Here is a 27,258-nt window from a genome sequence, read left to right on the forward strand (position 1 = left end):
TATCCCCCTCAAGTCAATAAAAGGTCTATTAGCTCATTTTCTTTAGTTCATTCAGATGTATGGGGTCCTTGTCCAGTTTCTTCCAACTTGGGTTTTAAATATTTTGTTACATTAGTTGATGAATATTCAACAGGTACCTGGTTATATTTAATGAAAAATCGTTTTGAGTTATTCTCTATTTTTTGTGCTTTTGTTTTTGAAGTTAATAGTCAATTTAGTGTGTGTGTGTGTGTGTGAAAGTTTTGTGTAGTGACAATGCCAAAGAGTAATTTTCAGCCCCCTTTCCTGAATTTATGGTTCAGTGTGGTATTATCCATCAGTCTTCTTGTTCTGACACACCCCAACAAAATGGTGTGGCTGAACGGAAGAATAGGAACTTAATGGAGGTTACTCGTTCTATGAAGTTTGAGATGCAAGTTCCTAAGTTCTTTTGGGTTGATGCCATCTTAACAGCATGTTATCTTATTAATCATATGTCATCTTCCATTTTGAAGGATGGCAGCCCTCATTTGTTGTTGTTTCCTACTGAAACTATTATTCATCTTACTTACCTCCTCCCATATTTGGTTGTGTTTGTTTTGTTTGTGATCATCGGCCAGGTCTGTCTAAGTTGGATCCAAAAGCAATTAAATGCATTTTTCTTGGTTATTCTCGTACCCAGAAAGGGTATCGATGTTATTCTCCTATGTTGTGCAAATATTTTGTCACGGTTGATGTATCTTTCTTTGACTCCATGCCATATCATGCTGAACCAGTTGGTTTGGGCATTTTACTAAAGTGGTTCTGGAGTTTGGTTTGTCTAAAAGTGGTTGTAATAATTCTTTCTTCTATAGGCAATCAGCTGCAAGGAGGATCTTTATGATAGTATGTGTTGGTGATATTATCATTACTGGTGATGACTCAACAGGTATTGAGGATTTGAAGTCATATCTACAGTAGAATTTCAGACTAAAGATTTGGGCAAGCTGAAGTATTTTCTAGGAATTTGAGTAGCTCAATCTCAGAAGAGAGTTTTTCTTTCGTAGAGGAAGTATATTCTGGATTTACTTACTAAAATAGGCATGCTTGGATCCAAGCCTATTGACTCCACTATGGATCACAATGTGAAACTTACTGTTGAAGGGGGGGGGGGGGGGGATGCTCTTGATGATCCGGAGAGATATAGAAGACTAGTGGGTAAGTTAAACTATTTAACTGTTACTCGACCAGTTATTGCTTTTCCTGTTAGTGTAGTGAGTCAATTTCTTTCTTCTCCTCGGACTTCTCATTGGGATGATGTTATTCGTATTTTACGATATCTAAAAAAGGCTCTAGGTAGAGGGATAGTTTATCGAGATCATAGTCATAACCGAGTTGAAGGATTTTCAGATGCCGATTGAGCTCGATCTCCAACTGATAGGAGATCTACTATAGGGTACTACACATTTGTTGGTGGAAACCTGTCTCTTGGAAGAGCAAGTGTGTTAGCCCGCTCCAGTGCTGAATCAGAGTGTAGAGCTATAGCATACTTGACATGTGAGTTGATGTCGATACAGCAATTGATATCTGAGTTGAGTTTTAAAATTTCAGTTCCCATGCAACTATTGTGTGACAATCAGGCAACAGTTCATATTGCTTCTTATCCTGTATTTCATGAGAGGACGAAGCATATTGAGGTTGACTGTCATTTTGTTCGTGAGAATATGCAGAATGGGTTAACTTTTCCAAGTCATGTTAGAATTGGAGAGTAGCTGGCAAATGTGTTTACGAAGTCTTTGGGTAGTGGGCGGATCGATTATATTTGTAACAAGCTGAGCATGATAGATATATATACTCCAGCTTGAGGGGGAGTGTTAGATATGAGTGTGTGGGGAGTGAGGACAATAGTGGCTCTAGGTATTAGTGCCAGGATTAGTGCCTGGCACTAATACCTAGAGCCTTCTTATCCATAATTTATGAGTGTGAGTTTTCACTGTTTTGCCCCTAACCCTATATATCCCTTGTGCATCCCTTTTCTAATTAATCAAGCTACCACTCACGGTTGTGTGAGCTTCTCTTCCTCTTCTTCTCTACTTTCTCACAGGTTACACATGCCAATCCTAAGTTGCTTTTGTTAGAGTGTATGTACTAGGGGTACTTTAATACATGTCTATGTCATATGTCTTAGAGTTGTATTTTGTAACTTTTATTATGTTTCTCTTTTACCTCCCTAGGGAGGTCCTTGTAATTTCCTAATTGTGGCTTAATGAAGTAAATGGATGTTAGGAGAAGAATCTCCTAACTTTCCACGATTCTCTCCAACTGTCTTCTTCTTCCTCTCTTCTTCCTTCTTCCTCTTCTCCTTCATGCTGTAAACTCTTCATTCATTACTAGAATCAATCAACTAAACATTAACTTGGTATCAGAGCTTCAAGGTCGTCTGGTTTGAGAGTCGGCTAGGGTCTGCCTTGTTTCTTCTACCTCTCTTTGGAACCCTTCTTCTCTTTAGGGTTCCATTAGGGGCTGTACAATGTGAAGCAATACATCCCTTTGGAGTTCCATTCTTTGATTCAATATAGAATGGAGGGACTGCAGATGTTGATGAAGCAGAGTTGAAGCTCCAGCAGCTGCACCATTTTACCGCCAGCCTCTGCAACTTTTTTTCGTTTCTCCCTCATCTCTCAACCTTTTGGGATGAGGTGTGGTGCATTTGGGTCGCCCAGGGGTGTCCTTTCAACCCCTCCAACAGTCGGTTGAAGAGAGAAGCAGCTCGAGGAGTGCTGCTCCAAATATTGCTGCCCAGTTTTTTTTTTTCCGCCAGTGGGTTTCTTTTCTCTGTTCGATTCTGCCTGTTGGCAGCTTGATTTGCTTTGGGGCTGGGACTTTTTGAGTCGCCCTGAGGTCCTCTTTAAGGCTCATAAAGTGTTGATTGCTACATGAAGCAGGTTTGAGAGCTCTCCTCTGTCATCCAAGATACTGCCAGCAGGGTATTTTTCTTTTTTTTCTGTTGAAGACCTTGTTGAGGGTGTGCTGTCTTGTGTGGTTCTTAATTGTTGTGAGTGGCAGATTTGAGTAGTGTTATGGCCTTGGATGATATGTGCTGCTGTTGTTTGGTTTGTGGCAACATTTAGTTTGTGTTTGTTTTTTTTTTTTTTCCATCAAGTGTATGCTCTTGGCTTGCCTGTTGCTTGCTGTTCTCCTTGCTGTGGTTGGGTTGAGGTGTCTCCCCATTTATACAAGGCTCTATTTTGCATTCCCCTGAGGTGTTTGGCAGTATGTCTACGGTGTCTGGGGCTGATTCTGAGGTCAGTGGACCACTTCCGGCCAGTGGTGCCCCAATTATGGCCTCCTTTGACAATCCCAACACCCAAATATCCGTTGTGAAATTGGACCATACCAACTACTTGGATTGGTCCCATTCTGTGAAGTTGTCCCTCCGCAGTAAGGGGAAATTGGGATACATTACTGGATCTATCAAGGCTCCTGCTACCACTGATACAGGCTATATCAAGTGGGAGACTGAGAACTCCACTGTTATGACTTGGCTTATATTCTCCATGAAACCTGAGATAGGTAGGAGGTTTATGAGCAAGGAGACTGTGAAGGATATCTAGGACAATGCCTCCAAGATTTATGATAGAATTGGTGATGCAACTAAAGTGTATCAAATCCTTCAAAAAATCATTCATATGAAACAGGGGGATAGGAGCATATCTGACTACTACAACACTGTTATCAATTTATGGGAGGAGTATGATCACTATAACAATATCCACTTGTCTAATTCTGAGGATGAGGCAATGGTCTACAGGAACCGTGAAAAGGAAAGAGTCCTTATTTTGTTGGGAGGTCTTGACCCAGAATATGAGCCTCTTCGCTTGCAAATCCTAGGGCGATCTCCCTTTCCATCCCTGGACGACGTGTGCAGCTACTTGTAGAGTGAGGAAACTCGGAGAACAACTATGGATGTTATACCATCAACAGAGAGATCTGCTCTTGTTTCTAGTTCCCACAGAGACTGGAAAAGTGGGGGAAGAGGCCAAGGGCCAACTTGTGGAGATCACCGTGAGAGGTTCAAATGTGATCACTGTGGCAAGCTTGGACACACCAAGGACAGGTGTTGGGATCTTCATGGGCAGCCCCCTAGTATGCGTGGTGGTTCCTCTAGTGCCCGTGGAGGCAAGCGTGGGGGGGCCCGGGCTCACTCTGTGACATCCAAGTCTGAGACATCTGGACTCCAGTCTGCTCCTGATTCTCTGTCACAGGATGACATTGCCGCCCTCCGCCGGCTCATGTCTCACCTTGGAGGGTCAGCTACTGGTTCTACTTCAGGAGGGTCAGCTACTTCTACTTCAGCTCTGCAGGTCTCGTCTACTCCTTCTACTGCACCCATCTGGATTATTGACTCTGGAGCCTCTGACCACATGACTGGTATGTCCCAGTACTATGATTCCTACTCCATTTACTCTGGCCAGGACAAGGTAAGGGTTGCTGATGGTTCCCTTTCTTCTGTCTCTGGTAAGGGTAATGTGCAAGTTACTCCTTCTATTTCCCTTGAGTTTATCCTCCATGTTCCTGATTTTGCTACTAACCTATTATCAGTGAGTCACCTAACCAAATCCTTACATTGTTGTGTTACTTTCTTTCCTTCCTATTGTGTCTTTCAGGATTTGGAGACAAAGAGGGTTATTGGCAGTGGGACTGAGAAAGGAGGACAATATCTTCTTGAACCACGGTTACCTACCCAATCTACTGTTGCAGCTTATGTTTGTGGTCGGAGTAACCGTAGTGCTTTGGAGTCTATAATGCTTTGGCATCAGTGTTTGGGTCATCCCTCTTTTGTTGTTATGAGGAGACAGTTACCCCATTTGTTTACTTCTTTTCCTTCATCTTATGTTTTTCAACGTGAATCTTGTATTTTTGCTAAACACTGTCGCACATCTTATCCTTATCGTTGTAATAGATCTACTGCACCTTTTTCCCTTGTTCATACTGATGTTTGGGGGCCTTCCCCTACTACTTCTCTATCTGGATTTCGTTACTTTGTTTCATTTGTGGATGCCTATTCTCGGTCTACTTGGACTGTTTTGTTGAAACAAAGGAGTGATGTTTGTGATGCTTTTAAGGATTTTTATCACCTTATTAATACTCAGTTTGGTACCCGCATTCAAATTGTTCGGTCTGATAAGGGGGGTGAGATCATGTATGGGGGGCTCCAACAGTTCTTTACTGATAATGGCATCCTCCATCAACTGGCTTGTGTTGACACCCCACAACAAAATGGGGTGGCTAAGCGCAAAAATCACCATTTGCTGGAGATTACCAGGGGTCCTCTCTTTGGTATGCATGTGCCTAAGACCTTCTGGTCGGATGCACTTCTTACCGCTGCATTTCTTATTAACCAGATGCCAACTCCACTTCTTGGCCCCAAATCTCCATTGGCTCTTCTTTCTCCTCAATCCTCCGTTTTTTCCTTGCCTCCGAGAGTCTTTGGTTGTGTTTGTTATGCTCATGTCAACAAATCAGCCCGTACCAAGCTCGACCCCAAAGCTCTCAAGTGCATCCTCTTGGGCTACTCTGATTCCACCAAAGGGTTTAAGTGCTACCATCCTCCTTCCCGAAGGCGACTTCTCTCCAAAGATGTCACCTTCTTTGAGTCTATTCCTTATTTTTCTTCCCCTCAACATTCTGTTTAGGGGGAGAGTACTAGCAGTGAACAGAATGCTAATGTCATTCCCTTTCTATCTCCCTTGCCTACCTCCACTTCCCCATTCCTATTTGATATTGGAAAGTATAAAGAAGTGGATGTTGTTGTTGATATTGATGCTAACAGTGGTGGTGATGGTGGTGATGGTAGCAGAAAAAAAGAATACAAGGGAATAAGATTCAAAGAAGATGGTGTATTCACAAGAGGTGAATGCTTGTTGAAGGAAAAAGGGAAGCAACCATGGTATAAGCAACCCTGCCGAAACCCCTCTTTGGATCCACATCCTCAGTCTCATCCTCCTCAGTCAGGTAATTCCTCTCCTTCTGAATTAGATCTCCCCATTGCTATAAGAAAGGGGAAGAGAGCCTGTACTAACCCCATAGCCCAGTTTGTTTCCTATGACTCCATTTCTCCTACAGGTATTGCTTTTTCCACTGCCCTTGAGTCTTCTTCTATTCCCAAAAATGTCACAGAAGCCTTATCTGATCCAAAATGGATGCAAGCAATGACTGAGGAAATGGTGGCTCTAGAGAAGAACAATACTTGGACACTAGTTGATCTTCCCAGGGGGAGAACTCCAGTTGGATGCAGATGGGTTTATATAGTCAAGTATAGATCCGATGGTATAGTGAAGAGGTACAAAGCTAGACTGGTTGCAAAAGGGTATAGTCAGGTGTATGGCATTGACTACCAGGAGACTTTTGCCACCGTAGCCAAGCATAACTCAATCAGGGTTCTTCTTTCGGTGGCAGCCAATAAAGATTGGCCAATGTACCAATTAGATGTGAAGAATGCATTTCTTCATGGAGATTTAGCAGAGGAAGTATACATGCAACCTCCACCTGGTTTTAAGTGTCCCTCAGCTGAAGGGAAAGTGTATCCCTTAAAGAAGGCTCTCTATGGCCTCAAGCAGTCTCCTAAGGCCTGGTTTGAGAGATTTAGACAAGCCATCTCGAAGAATGGGTATTATCAGAGCCAAGCTGACCACACCTTGTTTATCAAGAGAGGTAATGGTACAGTTACAGCTCTCATTGTCTATGTTGATGACATTGTGGTAACTGGGAATAATGTTGCAGAGATAAACAGCTTGAAGTCTTATTTGGCTAGACAGTTTGAGATCAAAGACCTTGGACTCTTGAAATACTTCTTGGGTATTGAAGTATCTAGATCAAGGAAAGGAATCAACATCTGCCAGAGGAAATTTGTTTTGGATCTTTCGAAAGAGACAGGCATGATAGGGTGCAAACCGGCAACTTCTCCCATTGACCAGAATCATAAGCTTGGTGATGAATGTGGTTCTTCTCTTATAGATGCAAGCAAGTACCAAAGATTAGTTAGGAAACTCATCTATCTCTCCCTGACTCGACCAGACATCTCTTATGCAGTTGGAGTGGTGAGTCGGTTCATGCATGCCCCCAGGAGTGGACATTTGGATGCGGTGTATCGCATCATTAGATACTTGAAATCCTGTCTGGGAAAAGGCCTTCTATTTGCCAGACATGACCATTTGCAGATTGAAGGCTACACAGATGCTGACTGGGCTGGTTCAGTCTCTGACAGGAGATCTACTTCTGGGTACTGTACCTTTGTGGGTGGTAATCTAGTTACCTGGAGGAGCAAGAAACAACCAATTGTAGCTAGATCCAGTGCAGAAGCTGAGTTTAGGGCCATGGCTCATGGAGTGTGTGAGCTTATATGGCTAAAAAGACTTCTTCAAGACTTGAGCTTTGAAACTGAAGGGCCAACGAGACTTTATTGTGACAACAAAGCCGCTATAAGCATTGCCCATAATCCGGTTCAGCATGATCGAACCAAACATATTGAGGTTGATCGACACTTCATCAAAGAGAAGCTGGATTCTGGGTGTATTTGTACTCCCTTTGTGAAGACAGGTGATCAAGTAGCAGATATCTCCACCAAGGGTCTCATTCCTGGCCTCTTTAGCACCTTATTGCCCAAGCTGGGAATGTATGACATTTATTCTCCAGCTTGAGGGGGAGTGTTAGAGTGTATGTACTAGGGGTACTTTAGTACATGTCTATGTCATATGTCTTAAGAGTTGTATTTTGTAACTTTTATTATGTTTCTCTTTTACCTCCCTAGGGAGGTCCTTGTAATTTCCTAATTTTGGCTTAATGAAGTAAATGGATGTTAGGAGAAGAATCTACTAACTTTCCACGATTCTCTCCAACTGTCTTCTTCTTCCTCTCTTCTTCCTTCTTCCTCTTCTCCTTCATACTGTAAACTCTTCATTCATTACTAGAATCAATCAACTAAACATTAACTGCTTTAGGTATTGCCACCAAAGTTCAGCTCAAGTAAGGAAGATGGTGGGGAACCCAAGGATGCTGTATCTAGACATATGTCAATGAGATCTTGCAAACAACCTACTCTCTCAGATTGCCTGAAAGGACTCATTTGGTGAAGATTTTTTTTTTCTTTTTTTTTTTCTGAAAAATATTTGGATAGGTGGGGGATGGAAAATTAGTGAGGAGATTGAGGATGGTAAATCATCTAGGAATACGGGACTCCCAAGGACCATATCCTAAATTCCAAGCATCCTTTCTACAGAGCCAATCAAAAGACAAGTCACACCATTCACATCATTTGAGCAACAAACAAAGAAGTTTCAACAACAAATGCTCACATTTTCAACTTCGATTGTTATAGGAAACCAATGGCCAAACATAGAAACCCCCAATTGGTTTTAGACACAGGAAAACCTTTTAAAATCTAAAACTAAGTACAAAGAACTAAGGACTTTATTTGAATACTCCAGAAAGAGAGAAGAAAAGTCAGATACATTTATTCCTTGTCCCTACTTTGACCATGTCAATATTGTAACCATCCTTTTAACGTAACTAACAGAATTCCAGTGACAGTATAGAATCCTTATACAAATAAAATCTCAATCACACATGATCGTCAAGCCATGGTCCTTTATGTACCAAAAATCGTTTTATCAACCTTTTTGCCAAATTCCAGTTTACAGCCACTGCACTACTGACAGGCCAAAAAGAGATCCCTTGGGAAATAACTTGACTGAACCATCATTACCCCTACCCTGAGAATATCAGTTCTTTACCATCATTTCTTTAACTACTTCCCACATTTCTTATTTATAAACTATCTTCTAGACACTATCAATTCACATCTGAGCAAACTAAACAGTGGATTCATGCCAGCAATGTATGCATGTGTTAGTATGTACATTTACAAGTACAGATATCTGTGTAAATACATTTGTACTTGAGCATCTGTTGACAAAGAGACGAGGTTCGAAAATTCGATTTCAACCACGCTTTGACCTAGATCGAAACTGAAATATTTTGCGAAGTTTCAATCGAAATATTGCACATTTCGGTGTAAAAAACTGAAATGTGCATACTGATGGTTAAACAATTGAGTTTTCCCTGAAACTTCAAAGCAAGCCTATTTAAGCATGAGTCCACATATCCAAACCATTAGATTGAAAAAAGAAAAAGGTAGTTTGGCTTCGGACCCTAGGTTGTTACTGTATGTTATAACCAACTGTATACTTTCTCATATATAACCTATTCTACACATAATTTAGTACTGGAAAACACATTATTCAATAAAAGCAATTGAAATATGTATTAGATGAATTATTATTGTCACAAAGGTCTATTATTTTTCCAGATGTCACATAGTATCTATTCTGCCACGTGGACAGATGATATGTCCATTCCGACTTGGACAGAGAGTACATGGTCTGGATTAGCGATGTGTCAAATTTTAGAATCTATTTCAATCAAATACACCTTTTTGTATTGGCACACATCCCGGGTATGTCCATCATCCATGCACGTGTACCAGTACTCTAGACATTACTGTGCACTCCCCCTACTCTGAGTGGGAACAGACGGTTTAGATTTTTATAAAAAAAAAAAAAAAAAACATAAAAATGGATGGCACAGATTTGTCTTGTGATTTCCAAACATCACCTTCCATTGTTACATGGATAACTACCCTAAGTACTAAGAATGAAGAAAAATCATTTAATAGCACACCAATGTCAAAAATTGTCATCATAGACACTTAGGCTTTGTATGGTAATGCTTCTGTTTTTTTTTTAAGTGTTTTCGGGTCTGGCACACTATTATGTATTTCTGTGTTTTTTGAGCGTTTCTGGGTCCTGAAATGTTGCATGGAAATCCTGGAAAAAAAAAAACGTTTCTAAAGTTTAGAAGAAACAAAAATCTGTATGGGTTGCACTTAACAGAATCGTTTCTGTTGTTTACCAAAAATTACATAACTACCACCTACACCATGGCCTTTATACATCACAAATAAAAACTACTTAAATTGTTTAGGCAGGATATGAAATCGTAACACTGAAGCAAACAAATTCAGGAAATAGACATATAAATGTGTGGTTGTACCAAGTATTTGCTATAGATTGAAACCATGGAGATGATCAATCTAACTGGATGTTCACAGAAACTTCAATAAGTCTCAGAATTAATTAATCAAAGATGAGATTGGAAAGGGAAACCCAATCAAAAGGTCCATGTAACGTGTAAAGAAATTGACATCAACTATCAGAAAAAAAAAGTATTGAATCATCATTTTTTGGCAGAATTTGGGCCTTCAAAATTTAACTTAGCTGAGAGACTCCAAGGAGGTTGCAGAGGTTCAGATTGCAGCCAACTCTACCCAGGTCAGATCCATGACGCTCAAAACTCAGCATTACCCAGATGGATGTGAAACTGGACTTCAACATCACCGAACCAAAATCAAACAAGAGAAACTACATGGAGAAAAGATCTCAAAGACTGTACAGGGCAAACATTTGATGGGATTTTCACCGGGAAATTACAAAGAAGAGATGCCAAATAAAAAAACAATAATAAAAGATATGTCCTTTCAAGAGCTCAGTCACAAGGCTTCAAAGATCCAGAAACAAAGCTAAAGAAGCAAAACCAGATTGAGAGAAAAGTGAAGAGAAGAAAATTCAAATGGGATCTTCTCCAAGATAGGAGCTGCAACCTCCCTGACGATCCATGAGACAATGAGGGAAGCACCAAATATACCACAATAAGTTTCGGAGTCTGGCTGACCGTCTCGAGATCCCAGATGCAACTGAAGAACAGAGACCGTAAGTAGCCGCTGCACAGCAAGAAGCCAAGCACGATATCCTCCCTCTCTCTCTTCTACGGAGTATGAAGCGCACAACCAAACCAAGCCGTGGATTTCTTCAGCCTTGGAATAGAAGAGTATAGAATGATAGACTTCGTAGCTTGAGGTTTTAGGGCACAAAACGGCAGGTATTGCTGAGCCTTTGATCAAGTGAAGATAGAATGTTAACTTTAGGGTTTCAAGAAAGGGGAAGAGGAGGAAAAGTCTTTGAGAATTGCAGCGGTCATCAATAGTTGCACTGGCCATCGGGAGTTGCAGCAGTCGTCCTCCTCTTTGTATTGAGTAGAGGACAGTGGCTCTTCTCCTTCTCAACTTCGTTCTCCAAAAGAATGGACACGGAAATGTCATTTTGTTATGTTTTATTGCCAGAAGACAAAAATACCCACTCACTTAAGTGAAGCGGGTGTTTCTTCAAAAATTAGTAAAAGTGTTTCTACCAAGTGAGAAACACCAATTTGGTGTTTTGCAAATGAGTGCTAAAAGTGTGCCAAGTACCCGGTTCGTTTCAAAAAAAGAAAAAAACAAACCGGATATACCATTCAGTTTTTAGCGTGTTTCTGTTCCAAAAAAGCGAAAAAACACCAAAAACACTAAAAAATAGGTTACCATACAGAAGCTTAATAACTGTTGACTTCCCTACCTCTCTGTCGTTAACAATCGGAATTTCAATTAAAATGAGGTATATATCATAAGGGTCTGTAACATTTTGCCAAAATGACAGAAACGTATTGGTCATTTCGGCATTTAGACCAAAATTTTGGTCAAAACTTTGTAACATGTGAGGTGCACACATTTTTTCTTTTTTTTTTGAGCCAGCTCAAAACTGAAATAATTCGTCGAAATTTCAGTATTTCAATCGAAATTTCGATCCATGTGAAGAGATAATGTAGAGAAGCTAATAGCAAATCCAGAGCTAAGAAATTTCCTCACAGCTATAAGTTTTCCACCATTCTCAGGTCGTCTTGCAATACTGATGGCAGCAGCTGCAGCAGCTCCAGAAGAGATACCAACCTAAAGGTTAAAAAAGGAGGCAATTAATTTTTCGTAAAAAGGAGAATCAATAAAGCCCCACAACCATCTAAAATGATGTCTGATAAATGGGTTCATGCAATAGTATATGACATTGTATTAATTAAGTATGTCAAGGAAATCCTATCCCACTTTTATTTTTTTTTTTTTTTTACATTTTCCACTTTTGGTGACTAAGCACCACAAATAAATTTCATTTCAGTACAAAGTAAGTCTTGTAAAACTAAAAGAATGAACCATAGGGTTCACTAAGGAAAGCATATACAAGAATAAACAAAAAAATACAGCAGGAAAACTTAGTTTTTCTAAATCAGAATTTGCCAATTCCTTATCAGCAAGGACGAGAAGGTGGGGCAAAGGTATTAGAAACTAATCGCAATATCATACAAGAAGGAAACACAGACAACTGTTTATTTGATACAGTCCATCCATAAGAGATCAAACAATAGCAACACAACTGTTTGAGCATTCCCTCTTTCCCATTAAATATTCTCAGATTTCTTTTAACTAGATCTCCCAAAGAACAGCATAAGGGAACACAGTCCAAAGATTTCTTCCTTTCTTTCCATATCAAATCTGAGCCCAATAAGAAAATAGCAACTCCTTCTCTCTAGTGGTAAATTGGTAATTAAGCCATAAATAGGCAAATAAGTATGATCAAGAATGATATTAGTCATAAATAAGTGTTTGTCTTGGTTTCTGGCATAAATAAGTGTCTATATACCAAAGTTTCCCACGAAGCTGACCGAGACCACCGAGATTTCGATTTCGACCGAGATTTTGGCGAGATAATGCAATCTTCTCATTTCACCTAGCATCTCGTCTCGGTTTTCCAAAACACCGAGATCTCGACGAATTCTTGTTCCATGCTTGGAGTAGCCATAGTTTTGATACCAAATTGATGGGGGATAGGTAGGATGAACAGTAGGTTCAGAATTACACGCCCCTCAGAATTACACACCCCCATAACAAGATCACTAGGAAAACCCCAAAACAGAATTTATGTCAACAGTATGGTCAAAGTCAACCTTTTGTAATGAAGGTCACAATTTGATCAAAGTTCACAAACCCAAAATACTGCAGTGTTCTAATGGTTGGATTTAGAACAACAGATGAATCTTTTGAATCAAACAATAAAATTTCCAGAATTGGGAGATTTTCTGTAGCACCAGAACAGAGCGTCTGATCTGTCCAAAACCCTGGTCAAAGGTCAGTCCAGGTAAGATCTTTAACACCCCAAAATATCACCCAATCCTAATGGCCAGATCTCTCTCTCTCAAGGTAAAGTCCTTGTCTGATCAAGAAAGCTCCAAAACAGAATATCCGCTGGGTGTATCACAATTCACAAGGTATTGATATGCAACAAAAAAATACTGATAAGACATGATGATAATCTAAGGATTAATCCACCAGAACCTGAGATTAATTCACAGGATAGCAGTGCCAATAGATGGAAAATTAAACAGAAACTTATTTGTAAACAGAGTAGCAGCAATGGGGATATGACCTTGATTTCTCTCACTGTTTCTCACAGCACACTGACTCTCTTAGCAGTTGGCCAAAGAAAGCCAATTTATTCATCAAATCACGTGAGCCTTGGATCTTACAAGTTTTAAAAAGAACATAAAAATTAGATTCCAAATAGAAAACTGAAAACAGTTGTACAGCAACTAGGAATAGGAAATAAAATCTAAAAGATGACTCTCCATCGTGGAGGATTCCTATTCCTACTTAAACTAGAAATTAAAAGCTGATAAGAACCAAAAGAAACTAAATAACTATCTAATAGCTATAACACGATTTGGCTGGTGGTCCCAGCCCCCATTCTCCTAAATAGGCTACTAAGGCTTGTTTGGAAAAGCATATTTCAAGGCCAGTGTAACTAGGCAGAGCCTTAGAATACCAGAACCAAGAAGATGAAGAGAAAAGATGGAGAAGAAGGATGGAGAAGAGGAACAGGGACTGTTTAGAGATTAATGATTGAACTAAACAGTCCCCCCTCACTGCCTTTATTTATATTTTTAGACTAATAGAACCAAAACTGGCAAGATCTCGACGAGTTTCTTGGTTTTTAAAGACCTCGAGACGAGATCTCATGTGATACGAAAAATTACCCTAACTCGAGCGAGATCTCGACCCAAACTCCTTTATATGAGTCTCAGATCTCGACCAAGAGGCAAGATCTCGGTGGGAAATCTTGATATACAGACACCTATCTAGGCAAACCTTGTTATACAAAACAGACACTTATTTATGCCTAACATCATTTAAGTAAATGTTTTTGTATTTGTATTTCATTTACTTAAAATATTATTCATAAATAAGCAAATACCCCCTGATTTGAACACAATAAAAATAGTTAAAAGATAAAATTCCAAAAGGAAAAAAAATCAACCCCCAAGTTCAAAAACAAAAACTGGATTTTCGACGGTAGGTGCAGTTTTCAAATTTCTAATGCTGGGGTTTATCTCAAATCTAAAAATTTCATTAATCTTAATATGGTAAAACATTGCTAAAAACCAATAGTGCGGTAAAATATTCATTTGTTTTGATGTCCAAAAAAATGTTTTCATTCAGAGCGATTTTGACAGCATTCGCGCACCCTTCAAATTAAGTTTGACCGGTACCACACTTTGGGTTTTTAGCAATGTTTTACCATATTAAGATTTATCGAATTTTTAGATTTAAGAAAATACCCAAGCATTAGAAAGTTGAAAATTGCACCTACCACCGAAAATCCAGTTTTTGTTCTTGAACTGGGGGTTTGACTTTTTTTTCTTTTGGAATTTAATTTTCTAACTATTTTTATTGGATTCAAATAGGGGGTATTTGTTTATTTATGAATAATATCTTAAGTAAATAAGTATTAGGCATAAATAAGTGTTTGTCCTGTGTCTGTCCTGGTTTCCCACTAAGTGAAACTCCTATTTGGACTTTGATTTTTCAAAATATGATAGTTTCATTATGTTTAAATGGCCCAAAATACGTTGAGTACCAAGTTTCTGTTAGAGTTGTTAGAATATCTTGTATAGGGGTAGTTCTGTCATTGTCTAGTTATAAGACATGACTAAGTTGTATTTTTATTTTATTGTCTTATTTCTCCTTACCTCCCTAGGGAGGCTTGTGTAATTTGGAAGACTTAATGAATGAAGCTAATATGTGTGTTGAGAATCACTCTCAACACACATAATCGATTCTCCCATTCTCTTCTCTTCTTCTTATCTCTTCTCTCCTTCTTCTTCTTCTTCTTCTTGCTGTAAACTTCTTCTCTTACCAGATTCGATCTACCTTTGAGTTTCAACTTGGTATCAGAGCCAACATCTCTGGTTTGAGAGTCGGCTGAGCTCAGTCCTCATCTTCTCCTCTCTTTGGAACCCTATAAATGTAAAGGGGGTTCCATTGGAGGCTGTATATGTGAAACCTATACTCCTTACAGTCTTGGGAGTGGTATTCCCTAAGTTGGAGAGAGTTTCAGAGCTGCTGAAGGTGACTTGAAGCTATGGAGGAAGACTGGCAAGTTACCGCCAGCTTGTGAAGCTTCTTCTTGGTTCTCCTTCTCTTCTCCACATCTTGGCATGAGACCTATTGGAGTTGCATCGCCGAGGGGTGTTGTTTGACCCCAAAGCTCTTGTTTGTTGAAAAAGAAATGCTGCCTTCTGCTAGATGTTTTGAAGACTTGAAACCAGGCTCTTTTTTCCGCCACCTAGGAGTGTCTCGGTTCGATTTCGCCTTTGGCAGCTTGGATGACCTTGGAACTTGTCCCATTTGTGTCGTATGGGAGTGCTTTTTTGAAGCCATAAGAGCCTGCCCTTGAAGGTGGAGAGTCTGAGGACTGCTACTGTTTTTTTCTACTGCTACACAGGTATCGGCTACTCTGTTTTTTGTCTTCTCTGAGGTCTGCTGTATTGGATGGCTGAATGTGATAGTATTACATCTTGATACACTTATTGGGTGTTATGGACTAAAGGTTCTTGGCTACTAGCAGAATTTGGTTTGAGTTATACAAGTTTTTGCTCTTCATATGCTTGCTGTTTTTTAGGCTTGGCCTCAGCCTTGTGGTTTGGTTGATTTGGGACCCTTTTTTTTGTATTGGTCTGTCTCCTTGTTTTGGGTTGAGTATACTCCCCACTTGCGCAAACAATTTATATTGATTGTTGAAGTATTTGCCTATTATGTCCATCTGTCCGGACATGATTCCGAGGTCGATGGACAATTACAGCCGGCAGCCCAAGTGGTGGTTTCCCAACCATGGCTTCCTTTGATAACCCCAACACCCGGATCTCAGTTGTGAAGTTGGACAATACCAACTATTTGGATTGGTCCCGTTCCGTGAAGTTGTCCCTACGTAGTAGGGGAAGTTGGGGTACATTCTGGGTCTATCACAGCCTCCTGCACTGCGATGCGAGGCTATCTCAGTGGGAGGCGAAAACTCCACTGTCATGACTTGGCTGATCTTTTCCATGAAACCCGAGATAGGTCGGAGATTTATGAGTAAGGAGACTGCTAAAGATATTTGGGACGGTGTATCCAGAATTTTTGATAGAGTTGGAGATTCCACGAAAGTGTATCAAATTCTCCAAAAAATCATTCATATGAAACAGGGTGATAGGAGTATATCTGAGTACTACAACTCTGTTATTAGCTTGTGGGAGGAGTATGATCATTATACCAATCTCCAGTTGTCCAATGCTGAGGATCAGGCAAAAGTCTACAGGAGCCAAGAAAAGGAAAGGATCCTTATTTTGCTTGGTGGTCTTAACTCTGAATATGAACCCCTTCGCCGCAAATCTTAGGGAGGTCTCCATTTCCATCTCTCGGATGATGTGTGCGATTATTTGCAAAGTGAGGAAACCCGGAGGACCACTATGGATATTGTACCATCAATAGAGAGGTCGCTCTTGTTTCAGTTCCCAAAAAGCTGGAAAAGTGGGGGGGAAAGGCCGTGAGAGATACAAATGTGACCATTGTGGCAAGCTTGGACATACCAAGGACCGGTGCTGGGATCTTCATGGGCAGCCCCCTGGGATGCGTGGTAGTTCATCTCATGCCCGTGGAGGCAAGCGAGGGGAGCTAAGGCTCATTCTGTGACATCCGAGTCCGAGCCACTGGACCGCACCGCTCCCGATTCCCTCTCACAGGAAGATATTGCAGCCCTACGTCGGTTGATGTCTCACCTTGGAGGGTCAGCTACTGGTTCTAGCTCTGGAGGGTTGACTACTTCTGCCTCAGCTCTGCAGGTCTCATCTGCTACCCTACGCATCCACTGGATCATTGACTCCGGAGCCTCCGATCACATGACTGGTATGTCCCAGTACTATGATTCCTATTCCATTTGTTACGCCGGGACAAGGTAAGGGTTCTTGATGGTTCCCTTTCCTCTGTCTCTGGTAAGGGTAATGTGCGGGTTACTCCTTCTATTTCCCTTGAGTCTGTCCTTCATGTTCCTGACTTTGCTACTAACCTATTATCAGTGAGTCACCTAACCAAATCCTTACATTGTTGTGTCACTTTCTTTCCTTCTTATTGTGTCTTTCAGGATTTGGAGACAAAGAGGGTTATTGCGGTGGGACGAGAAAGGAGGACTCTATCTTCTTGAGCCACGCCACCGCTCTCGATCTCTGCTGCAGACTTATGTTTGTGGTCGGCATGACCGGAGTGCTTTGGAGTCTGTTATGCTTTGGCATCAACGTTTGGGTCATCCCTCTTTTGTTGTTATGAGGAGACACTTACCCCACTTGTTTACTTCCTTTCCTGCATCTTATGTTTTTCAGTGTGAATCTTGTATTTTTGCTAAACATTGTCGCACATCTTATCCTTATCGTGGTAATAGATCTACTGCACCTTTTTCCCTTGTTCATACTGATGTTTGGGGGCCTTCTCCTACTACTTCCTTATCTGGTTTTCGTTATTTTGTTTCATTTGTGGATGACTATTCTCGGTCTACTTGGACTGTTTTGTTAAAACAAAAGAGTGATGTTTGTGATGCTTTTAAGGAGTTTTATCACTTTATCAGTACTCAATTTGGTACTCACATCAAAATTGTTAGATCTGATAAGGGGGGTGAGTACATGTATGGGGGGCTCCAACATTTCTTTTCTGATAAGGGCATCATCCATCAACTGGCTTGTGTTGACACCCTGACAAAATGGGGTGGCTGAACGCAAAACCGCCATTCTTTGGAAATCACCAGGAGTCTTCTCTTTGGTATGCACGTGCCTAAGACCTTCGGTCGATGCCCTTCTTACTGCCTTTCTTATTAACCGGATGCCAAGTCCACTCCTTGGCTCCAAATCCCCCTTGGCTCTTCTTTCTCTTCAATCCTCAGTTTTTTCCTTGTCTCCACGCGTCTTTGGTTGTGTTTGTTATGTACATGTCAACAAATCAGCCCGCACCAAGCTTGATCCCAAAGCTCTCAAGTGCATCTTCTTAGGCTACTCTGATTCCACTAAAGGGTATAAGTGCTACCATCCTTCTTCCCGAAGGCGATTTCTCTCCAAAGATGTCACCTTCTTTGAGTCTATTCCTTTTTTTTCTTCTTCCCCTCGCCCTTCTGTTCAGGGGGAGAGTATTAGCAGTGAACAGAATGCGGATGTCATTCCCTTCCTATCCCCTTTGCCTACCTCCACTTCCCCATTTCTATTTGATATTGGAAAGTACAAAGAAGTGGATGTTGTGGATGATGTTGATGTTGATGGTATTGGTGATGGTGATGCTAGCAGACAAAAGGAATACAAGGGGATAAGATTCAAAGAAGATGGTGTATTCACAAGAGGTGAATGCTTGTTGAAGGAAAAAGGGAAGCAACCATGGTACAAGCGACCCTGCCAAAACCCCTCTTTGGATCCACATCCTCAGCCTCATCCTCTTCAGTCAGGTAATCCCTCTCCTTCTGAATTAGATCTTCCCATTGCTATTAGAAAGGGGAAGAGAACCTGTACTAATCCCATAGCCCAGTTTGTTTCCTATCACTCCATTTCTCCTACAGGTGTTGCTTTTTCCACTGCCCTTGAGTCTTCTTCTATTCCCAAAAATGTCACAGAGGCCTTATCCAATCCAAAATGGATGCAAGCAATGACTGAGGAAATGGTGGCTCTAGAGAAGAACAATACTTGGACACTTGTTGATCTTCCCAGGGGGAGAACTCCAGTTGGATGTAGATGGGTTTATACAATCAAGTATAGATCCGATGGTACAGTGGAAAGGTACAAAGCTCGGTTGGTTGCAAAAGGGTATAGTCGGTGTATGGCATTGACTACCAGGAGACTTTTGCCCCTGTAGCCAAGCATAACTCCATCAGGGTTCTTCTTTCGAAGAGACCAATAAAGATTGGCTTGTGTACCAATTAGATGTGAAGAATGCATTTCTTCATGGAGATTTAGCGAAGTTGTGTACATGCAGCCTCCACCTGGTTTTAAGTGTCCCTCAGCTGAAGGGAAAGTGTGTTTGTTGAAGAAAGCTCTTTATGGCCTAAAGCAGTCTCCTAAGGCCTGGTTTGAGAGATTTAGACAAGCCATTCTGAAGAATGGGTATTCCCAGAGTCACGCTGACCACACCTTGTTTATCAGGAGAGGTAATGGTACAGTTACAGCTCTCATTGTCTATGTTGATGACATTGTGGTGACTGGGAATGATGTTGCTGAGATAGATAGATTGAAGTCTTATCTGGCTAAACAGTTTGAGATCAAAGACCTTGGAATCTTAAAATACTTCTTGGGTATTGAGGTATCTAGATCAAGGAAAGGGATCAACATTTGCCAAAGGAAATTTGTCTTGGATCTTCTGAAAGAGACAGGGATGATGGGGTGCAAACCAGCCACTTCCCCCATTGATCCGAATCATAAACTTGGTGATGAATGTGGTTCTTCTCTTATAGATGCAAGCAAGTACCAGAGGTTAGTTGGGAAACTAATCTATCTCTCCCTAACTCGACCAGACATATCTTATGCAGTTGGAGTGGTGAGTCAATTCATGCATGCTCCCAGGGGTGGACATCTGGATGCAGTATATCGCATCATCAAATACTTGAAATCCTGTCCAGGAAAGGGCCTTCTATTTGCCAGGCATGACCATTTGCAGATTGAAGGCTACACAGATGCTGATTGGGCTGGTTCAGTCTCTGACAGGAGATCTACTTCTGGGTATTGTACCTTCTTGGGTGGTAATCTAGTTACCTGGAGGAGCAAGAAACAAACCCGTTGTTGCTCGATCTAGTGCTGAGGCCGAGTTTAGGGCCATGGCCCATGGAGTATGTGAGCTTATATGGCTAAAACGACTTCTTCACGATTTGAGCTTTGAAACTGAAGGGCCAATGAGACTTTATTGTGACAACAAAGCTGCCATAAGCATTGCCCATAATCCGGTTCAACATGATCGAACCAAGCATATTGAGGTCGATCGTCACTTCATCAAAGAAAAGTTGGATTCTGGGTGCATTTGTACTCCCTTTGTGAAAACAGGTGATCAAGTAGCAGATATCTTCACCAAGGGTCTCTCTTCTAGTCTATTTAGTACTCTATTGTACAAGCTGGGAATGTATGACATTTATTCTCCAGCTTGAGGGGGAGTGTTAGAGTTGTTAGAATATCTTGTATAGGGGTAGTTCTGTCATTGTCTAGTTATAAGACATGACTAAGTTGTATTTTTATTTTATTGTCTTATTTCTCCTTACCTCCCTAGGGAGGCTTGTGTAATTTGGAAGACTTAATGAATGAAGCTAATATGTGTGTTGAGAATCACTCTCAACACACATAATCGATTCTCCCATTCTCTTCTCTTCTTCTTATCTCTTCTCTCCTTCTTCTTCTTCTTCTTCTTGCTGTAAACTTCTTCTCTTACCAGATTCGATCTACCTTTGAGTGTCAACTGTTTCAGCCCAAAAATAGGTCTAAAACCCAGCGAAACAAACCATCATGTTGAAAAATAAACAAATAAATAAAAACCCCAACTCGTCGAGATCTTGCCGAGAGCTCAACCCAGGCAGGTCGAAACCTATACTTGAGACGAGCTTAGTTCCTTGTTTTTAGATTACAAAGGACTCCTAGTCATGTTAGGATCCACAAGCATAGACATAATAGGAAAATAGAAGCTAGATTAATCCTAGTTACAACTTACAAACCACAAATAAGATACCATATAGGAGGAATCTCGACTAGACTATGGGAATATTCTAATCGAGATTCTCCACAGTCCTATATGGTCGATACACTTTAACAGCCAGTTTTCCTCCAAGGCCCTGGAGGCCTGTTTGCCCCTCCTACGTGAGTAGGTATTAAACTCCCCACCATCAAGCTTCCTTTATTGCATCGAACCATTGAAGCAGGATTAAGCATTTCAGAAAAATACATAAAAGGAGAAAGCATTCACTGACACAGATTTTAGAATGAAAGTCATGTAATTAATAACAACTTGTTCAGGCTAATACAATCGAAGAACACAACAGAGAAAATCCTTTTTGGAACAACAAATTGAATAATATCCATATAGTTACCAGCAAACCTTCCTCCAGCGCCAATTTCCGTGCCATTTCAACTGCTTCATCATTGGTAACCTACGATCACAACATTGTAAATTTGTAATATACCAGTTTATTACCTAATCCAGGCGACTAAACTCACTAATATATTTGACCAGAAAAAAGTGTCAAATTATGACATGATTAAAATTAAAAAATTATTTTCACACTGACCAAACAAATAGCACAGATACATGTGGAGGATTCAACTGGTCCCTATGAAATGTATGAAGTGGTTTTCCTGAGAGACATTATGGTAACCCCAACTCACAGTGTAGGTTTGGTTTTAGCTGGCACCTCCAGATATGATTTCCACCAAGCTTTAGAAGCCAAGAAACTATTTCAGTCCACAGTTCCAATTTTAAGCTTCTAGATGGTTTCTAAGCACAAGCATCAATTTTCCAAATTGTCTTTCTTCAAATGCTTCATCGTAGAAGGCATAATGACCAGAAAATGTATGGCAACATGGAAAGAACAACAATATTTCTCTTTTACATTCTAACAACTTCTGGTTTACAATTTAATAGGAGTTTTAGGGGGACTGGAAGACCCTATCAGCTCAACTGCATCTTTCTTTTCTTAAAACAGTTGAAGCCTTTCCTTAATAAGATTGTGTGACTGCTGTCCTGAGTTCTGGAGTCACTCTGGAGGAGTCATTCTTCATTGGAACCTTGTAGAGATAAATGATATATACAAAATTTACACAATCCCAAAGTATAGACTCCCAGTCTCTTAAAGCAACTAGGTCAAGCCCACTAGCCATAGCCATTGCTCACTGCATGAGCTTTAATCCCTTTCATAAGCTTCTAATCAGGCAGGCCCCTAGACCAGAGTTCAGCCTCCATTAACAGTCCTTGATGCACCAACATTCCTAACATTAGACACACAGTCCAGCAAACGCACAACCAATCTATGCACATGTTGAGCTAAGGTTGTCATTGTTGTCAACAGTCTGAAGCTGCATGCAGTACCATGGCAGTTGTGGCAGTATGTAGACATGGCTGAGAATAACAGAGAGGCTAAGAGGCATATTGATGATGCGGCATGTGAGCTGAAAGAGCATGGGCTGATATGACTGATACAGTAGGTCAATAGTAGATATGCTGATTGTTACACTTGTCAAACTATTTTTTGTCAGTTGAGCATATGATGGTGATGTTTGAATGACAGATGAGGTTAGGTATGAAACTACCTTTTAACACCTTAGACTTCCAACCTGTTCCCCAGGTCAACAAGACATTCTGTTTAGAGTTCGGAGCCTCAAACAGATAAAGGTTATACAGAAAGTATAATTTATAATATGAATTGAGGAAATTGTGGATGTAACGGATCAAATTACATACAGAGGATTGGCAAAAAGTACTACACTTACTGGAAGTTAAGTAGGAAAAGTAGATCTTATTTTACCTTGAGAACTTCGTCAAGTAATTTAACATCCAAAATGCTTGGTATATAACCTACACCATTTTACAAGTCATTGTTATTAAAATAAGAAACAGATAATGGTTGAGAGAAGCTGGGATGTAGAAGGAATCATGAAAAAACATAATGATCCATTTCTCTTACCTGAATTTTCTCCAGAGATTATACTAATCTCCGCAGGTTCTACTCCAATTACCTACAGAAAAATAAAAATGTGAAGATGGGAAATAATAAGCTAGTAGCAAGAGAGAAGATATAGAACCCCCCAAAAAAATGAACATGATAAATTCTTTTGCAAAAATAGCAGAGAATCCAATCTAGCACTCTATGCTCGACAAAGGAACATATAATAAGGCATGACAGTATGCATAGTGCATAGTGTTGGGTTCCACTGCTCACTCTCTTCCAGCAAGGAAACCTATGTAGAAGATTGATACACTCAAATAATTATAACAATTTGATTTATGCATCATTTGGAGCTCTAGTAACAGTTTCTAAGACCATGCAAAACAAAATGATGGGTCACACAGGATATTCCAATCAGTGGAATGAAATCTGAATTTACAATAACTATGAACTTAGACAACCCAAATATTATTGAATCCCACAGCTAGATTCTAGAAAACTATGAACCTAGATAGCCCACTGGTTGATCAATCCAGTCCTTATAGCAAAATACATTTATTACTTGAGAGAAAGTTTCCCTGCACATACAGCATGACTTTGAGTCTCTGACCATTGCAATGGTGGAACATGCCCCGGATAAGCCATGTGCCAAATTTTGACGCCCATCTCAACTGCATGTCCCATCCTGTCTGTAGAACTACCCTTTTTTTTTCAATGCTTCATGTTCTTCACAGAATTCCACACAAATTGGCTTTTTTCAGACAATTCTAAAAGCAATATACTGGCAAATGAGAAGTCAGATTTTTCTGAAGATTAAATCATGACTAAATGATGAAGTGGACAACTAGTTCACTGAATTTGAGCCAATTCAAAAGCTTCTACGTTTTGCCAGATTGGCTTCCAGCCTTGTATTTAGTGAAAATATGGTTCCAAATACATTACTTACTCTTTACTCTCCTACTCCAAGAAAAAGAAATTTAAATTACCACAATACTCATACTAAAAATTGCTAAAATACCCTTGAACAACTGAAATTACCAAAATATCTAATGATCAAAATCCAAAAATACCAAACAACTAGAGAATGACCAAAGAAACCTTGACAAACTAAAATCACACAAATACCTCTGCTAAACTGAAATACAAAATAACTTATGATCAGGATTTAATTACACTTAAGTCTGATATACCACAAAATACCGATGGACACCCAAAAAAAATCACAATATACTTAGGCCCAACTGCTTCCTTTTTTTTTCTTGGGAATGGTAAAATAACTGCATCATTATTTCCAGCTCAACTTGATAATGGTTTGGTCTGCAGGACCCAATAACAGATGCACATCGAGCCCCCCATATAACATGAAAAAGAAAGGACATGTTCTTTCGTTCCCTTTTTGGGATCATGGATACTTTAAAAAAAAATGTCATATGTATGTCCAACACATTGGAAACTCAACAAACACCAACAACCAACATAGCAATATCTTGTCAGCCCACTTGAATTGTGTATTAAGTTTTGATGATAACAAACATGAGTGTTTGGTGGTAACCAAACATGTTGATATCAATGGAATAAACATATATTAGTGTGAGACTAAGCATGTTATATGATGAAAAGACTTCCCCGGAAATACTGCCATTAGTGGCAAGGAAAATGACTAATAAAGTTCCTGAAGCTCCTAAAGCATGTTTGTGCTAATTAATTGATACGATATCCCTGAAGTATCATTATGATAGCTGTTAAGAATAATATGTTTGTGTGCTGTTTATACTATACGTAGGGGTATTTATGCCATTAGCTTCTTATATATTGGGTTTGTTGAAGACTATCGAGTACCTATTGAGTACATAGAAGAGGGGAGCCAATCTCGATAGTCTTCAACAGGGTTTATATATAAATATCATAATATGCAGATGGAAGGACGTCATTGTAATTTGTCATAATTTATTTCTTATGAATAAAGTCATAAGCCACACTATTAGTTAGTTGCTTAGTAGTTTATTTCCCACAGTTTTTATTTTGATTTAAAAGTCATGTGACTACTTAAGTAGTCACATTAAGTAGTCACATGACTCTTTTTATTTAAAAATTTAGTTATTTAGTAGTTATGTGACCTTTGAAGTTGTCACATGACCAGAATCAGATAGGTTATTTTAGGAGTCATGTGACAACTTAAAAAGTCACATGACCTTTGTCTTTGTCAATGTAATAGGGAATCAGTTGGGGGAATCTTTCCTTCTCCTAGGCTGAATAGGTAAGGCCCTTAGGCCATTCAAGGTTCGAAAACTCAGGTCTCGGAGCCATCTCGGCCCAGCCCAAAACCGAGTCGAGTCGAGTCGAGATCTCGCTGAAGTCTCGGCGAGTTTTTGTAATTTTTTTTTTCAACTCGGAACCCCATCTCGGTGGGTTTTAGACCTCTTTTGGTTCTGAAAGTTGGTATTCAGCCTATTTTAGACCATTTAAACCCAATGGCATTATCAGATTTTGCAAAAAACAAAGTCCAAATAGGACTTTAACATCGGACCCTAAGTTGGTAGGCGACGACGTACTAAAATACCATACTATATTCAATAATGACATAATTTAGTCATAGAAAGCTAGCAAAACATTCAATTAATAGTAAAACAATTTAATAAGCATTACAAATGTTAAAGTAATGCATCAAATTGCTTAAGTTTAACCATGTTACAAGTTACAACTATCATTACATAAAATGAGATTGAATCACATATTCATTCCCCACTTGTCCCACATTGTCTTCCCATGACATATTGTTGCTCCACTGTTGCATATAGTTCTCCACAGCATTCATATAAGAGTTGTCATCCACATATAGCAAGGCCCCTATCCTAGGGTATAGCTATTGCTATGTGGCATGAGACGGTTGCCATGGAAGTGTGAGATCCACTACTTCTGCTACTGTCATATTGAGGCATGTATGGGACTAGGAATGTGGGCCCAATGCCAAACTCAGTGCTTTGATAGTCATACTCATGTGTTGACTGGTCCAATTGACCATAGGCACTATATTCAGAACCGGTGCTCTCCTGGCCATAATCATAGTGATTATGAGGCTGAAAGAATGCCACGACTAATGCTCACTACCAGCATCCATACTCATGCTTCCAAAACTTGCTAGCATGGTGTTCATACCCGTGTCATCATGCTAAGGTTGGTTGTGTTTGCGACCCGTCCTTCTCTTACGTTTTTTTGTAGCCACCATGGTCTTCACCTGTGAAACGCACAGGGTCCTCCTGCGTTCCCACTTCATGCTGGTATTGCTCGTGCATCCCCTCATGACGATCATCATAATAACCACCACTCTACATGCCACCACCACCACCACCACTACCACTACCACCAGCAGGGTCATCACCATCACCATCATCATCATCAGGAGCAGTTCCTATTGCAGCCTCAAAAGGTCTCGATGACTATGAATGTGCACGCCCCTCTTGCAATATATAGTCGTCAATATCTGTACCGGTTACGGACACAATGGTGGAGTCCGGCCTACCTCCAGGCTCATCCATCTCTGGTGCACCACGATCCCTTACCCACTGGAATAGGGGATCCTCATCATCATCAGAGTCCTCCTGGAATATGTTGGCTAGTTCGATGGGATCTTTGTCATTGGTCTCAAATTCTTCACATATGTGCCTCATCCTTAGTATCATATGATAATGCACATACACTAGCTGCTCCAGTCGTTGACTACCCAATCTATTCTACCTCTTTGAGTGTATCAATGCGAATGTACTCCAGTTGCGCTCGCACCCAGAGGATGAACAAGTTTGTCAGAGCACTTTGACTACTAACTTCCTCAGGTTGGGTGAACTTGTACCATAAAGCACCCACCAATCAGCTGCATTATAAACATAAAATCATAGTTGTCACGGCGTCACGGCGATCCAAGTCGGTGGAGGGGTGTCGCGTCGATATATCGACATGTCGCCCGCCATGGCGAGCATGTCGACCATGTTTTATTTTTTATTTTCTCTATTTTTAATGTGTTAATAGATGTATACTCAAGCCATGTTTTATTTTTTCTCTATTGTTTCTCAAGTTTTAAGAAGAAAATTCAGAAATCGAGGAAGAAATCGAAGAGGGAAAGAAAACAGGAAGAAGAAATCGAAGAAGAAATCGAAAGAAATTGAAGAGGGAAAGAAGAAATCGAAGAGGGAAGAAGAAATCGAAGAGGGAAAGAGAGACAGGAAGAAGAAATCAAAGAGGGTCGTCATGGCGTAGGTCGCCATGCAACCCTCTCCAGCGCCAGGACGCCATAGCGTCGCCATGACAACTATGCATAAAATATTAAGAATATGTGCATTCTAAAGGGATT

General features: G+C 40.2%; 1 protein-coding gene across 1 annotated transcript in view; it reads right to left on the reverse strand.

The window, feature by feature from the left end:
• The window catches only part of LOC122652568 (S-sulfo-L-cysteine synthase (O-acetyl-L-serine-dependent), chloroplastic-like), a 71,652-nt gene that overhangs the window by 23,913 nt on the left and 20,481 nt on the right, over positions 1–27,258 (reverse strand). The window contains exons 6-9 of the mRNA XM_043846352.1: positions 22,932–22,983; positions 22,773–22,822; positions 21,342–21,401; positions 11,756–11,836 (exon numbers count right to left, since the gene is read on the reverse strand). Coding sequence (XP_043702287.1) covers positions 11,756–11,836; positions 21,342–21,401; positions 22,773–22,822; positions 22,932–22,983 — 243 coding nt within the window. The remainder of the gene's footprint in view (positions 1–11,755; positions 11,837–21,341; positions 21,402–22,772; positions 22,823–22,931; positions 22,984–27,258) is intronic.

This window comes from Telopea speciosissima, chromosome 2, assembly GCF_018873765.1.
Source record: "Telopea speciosissima isolate NSW1024214 ecotype Mountain lineage chromosome 2, Tspe_v1, whole genome shotgun sequence".
NCBI lineage: Eukaryota > Viridiplantae > Streptophyta > Magnoliopsida > Proteales > Proteaceae > Telopea > Telopea speciosissima.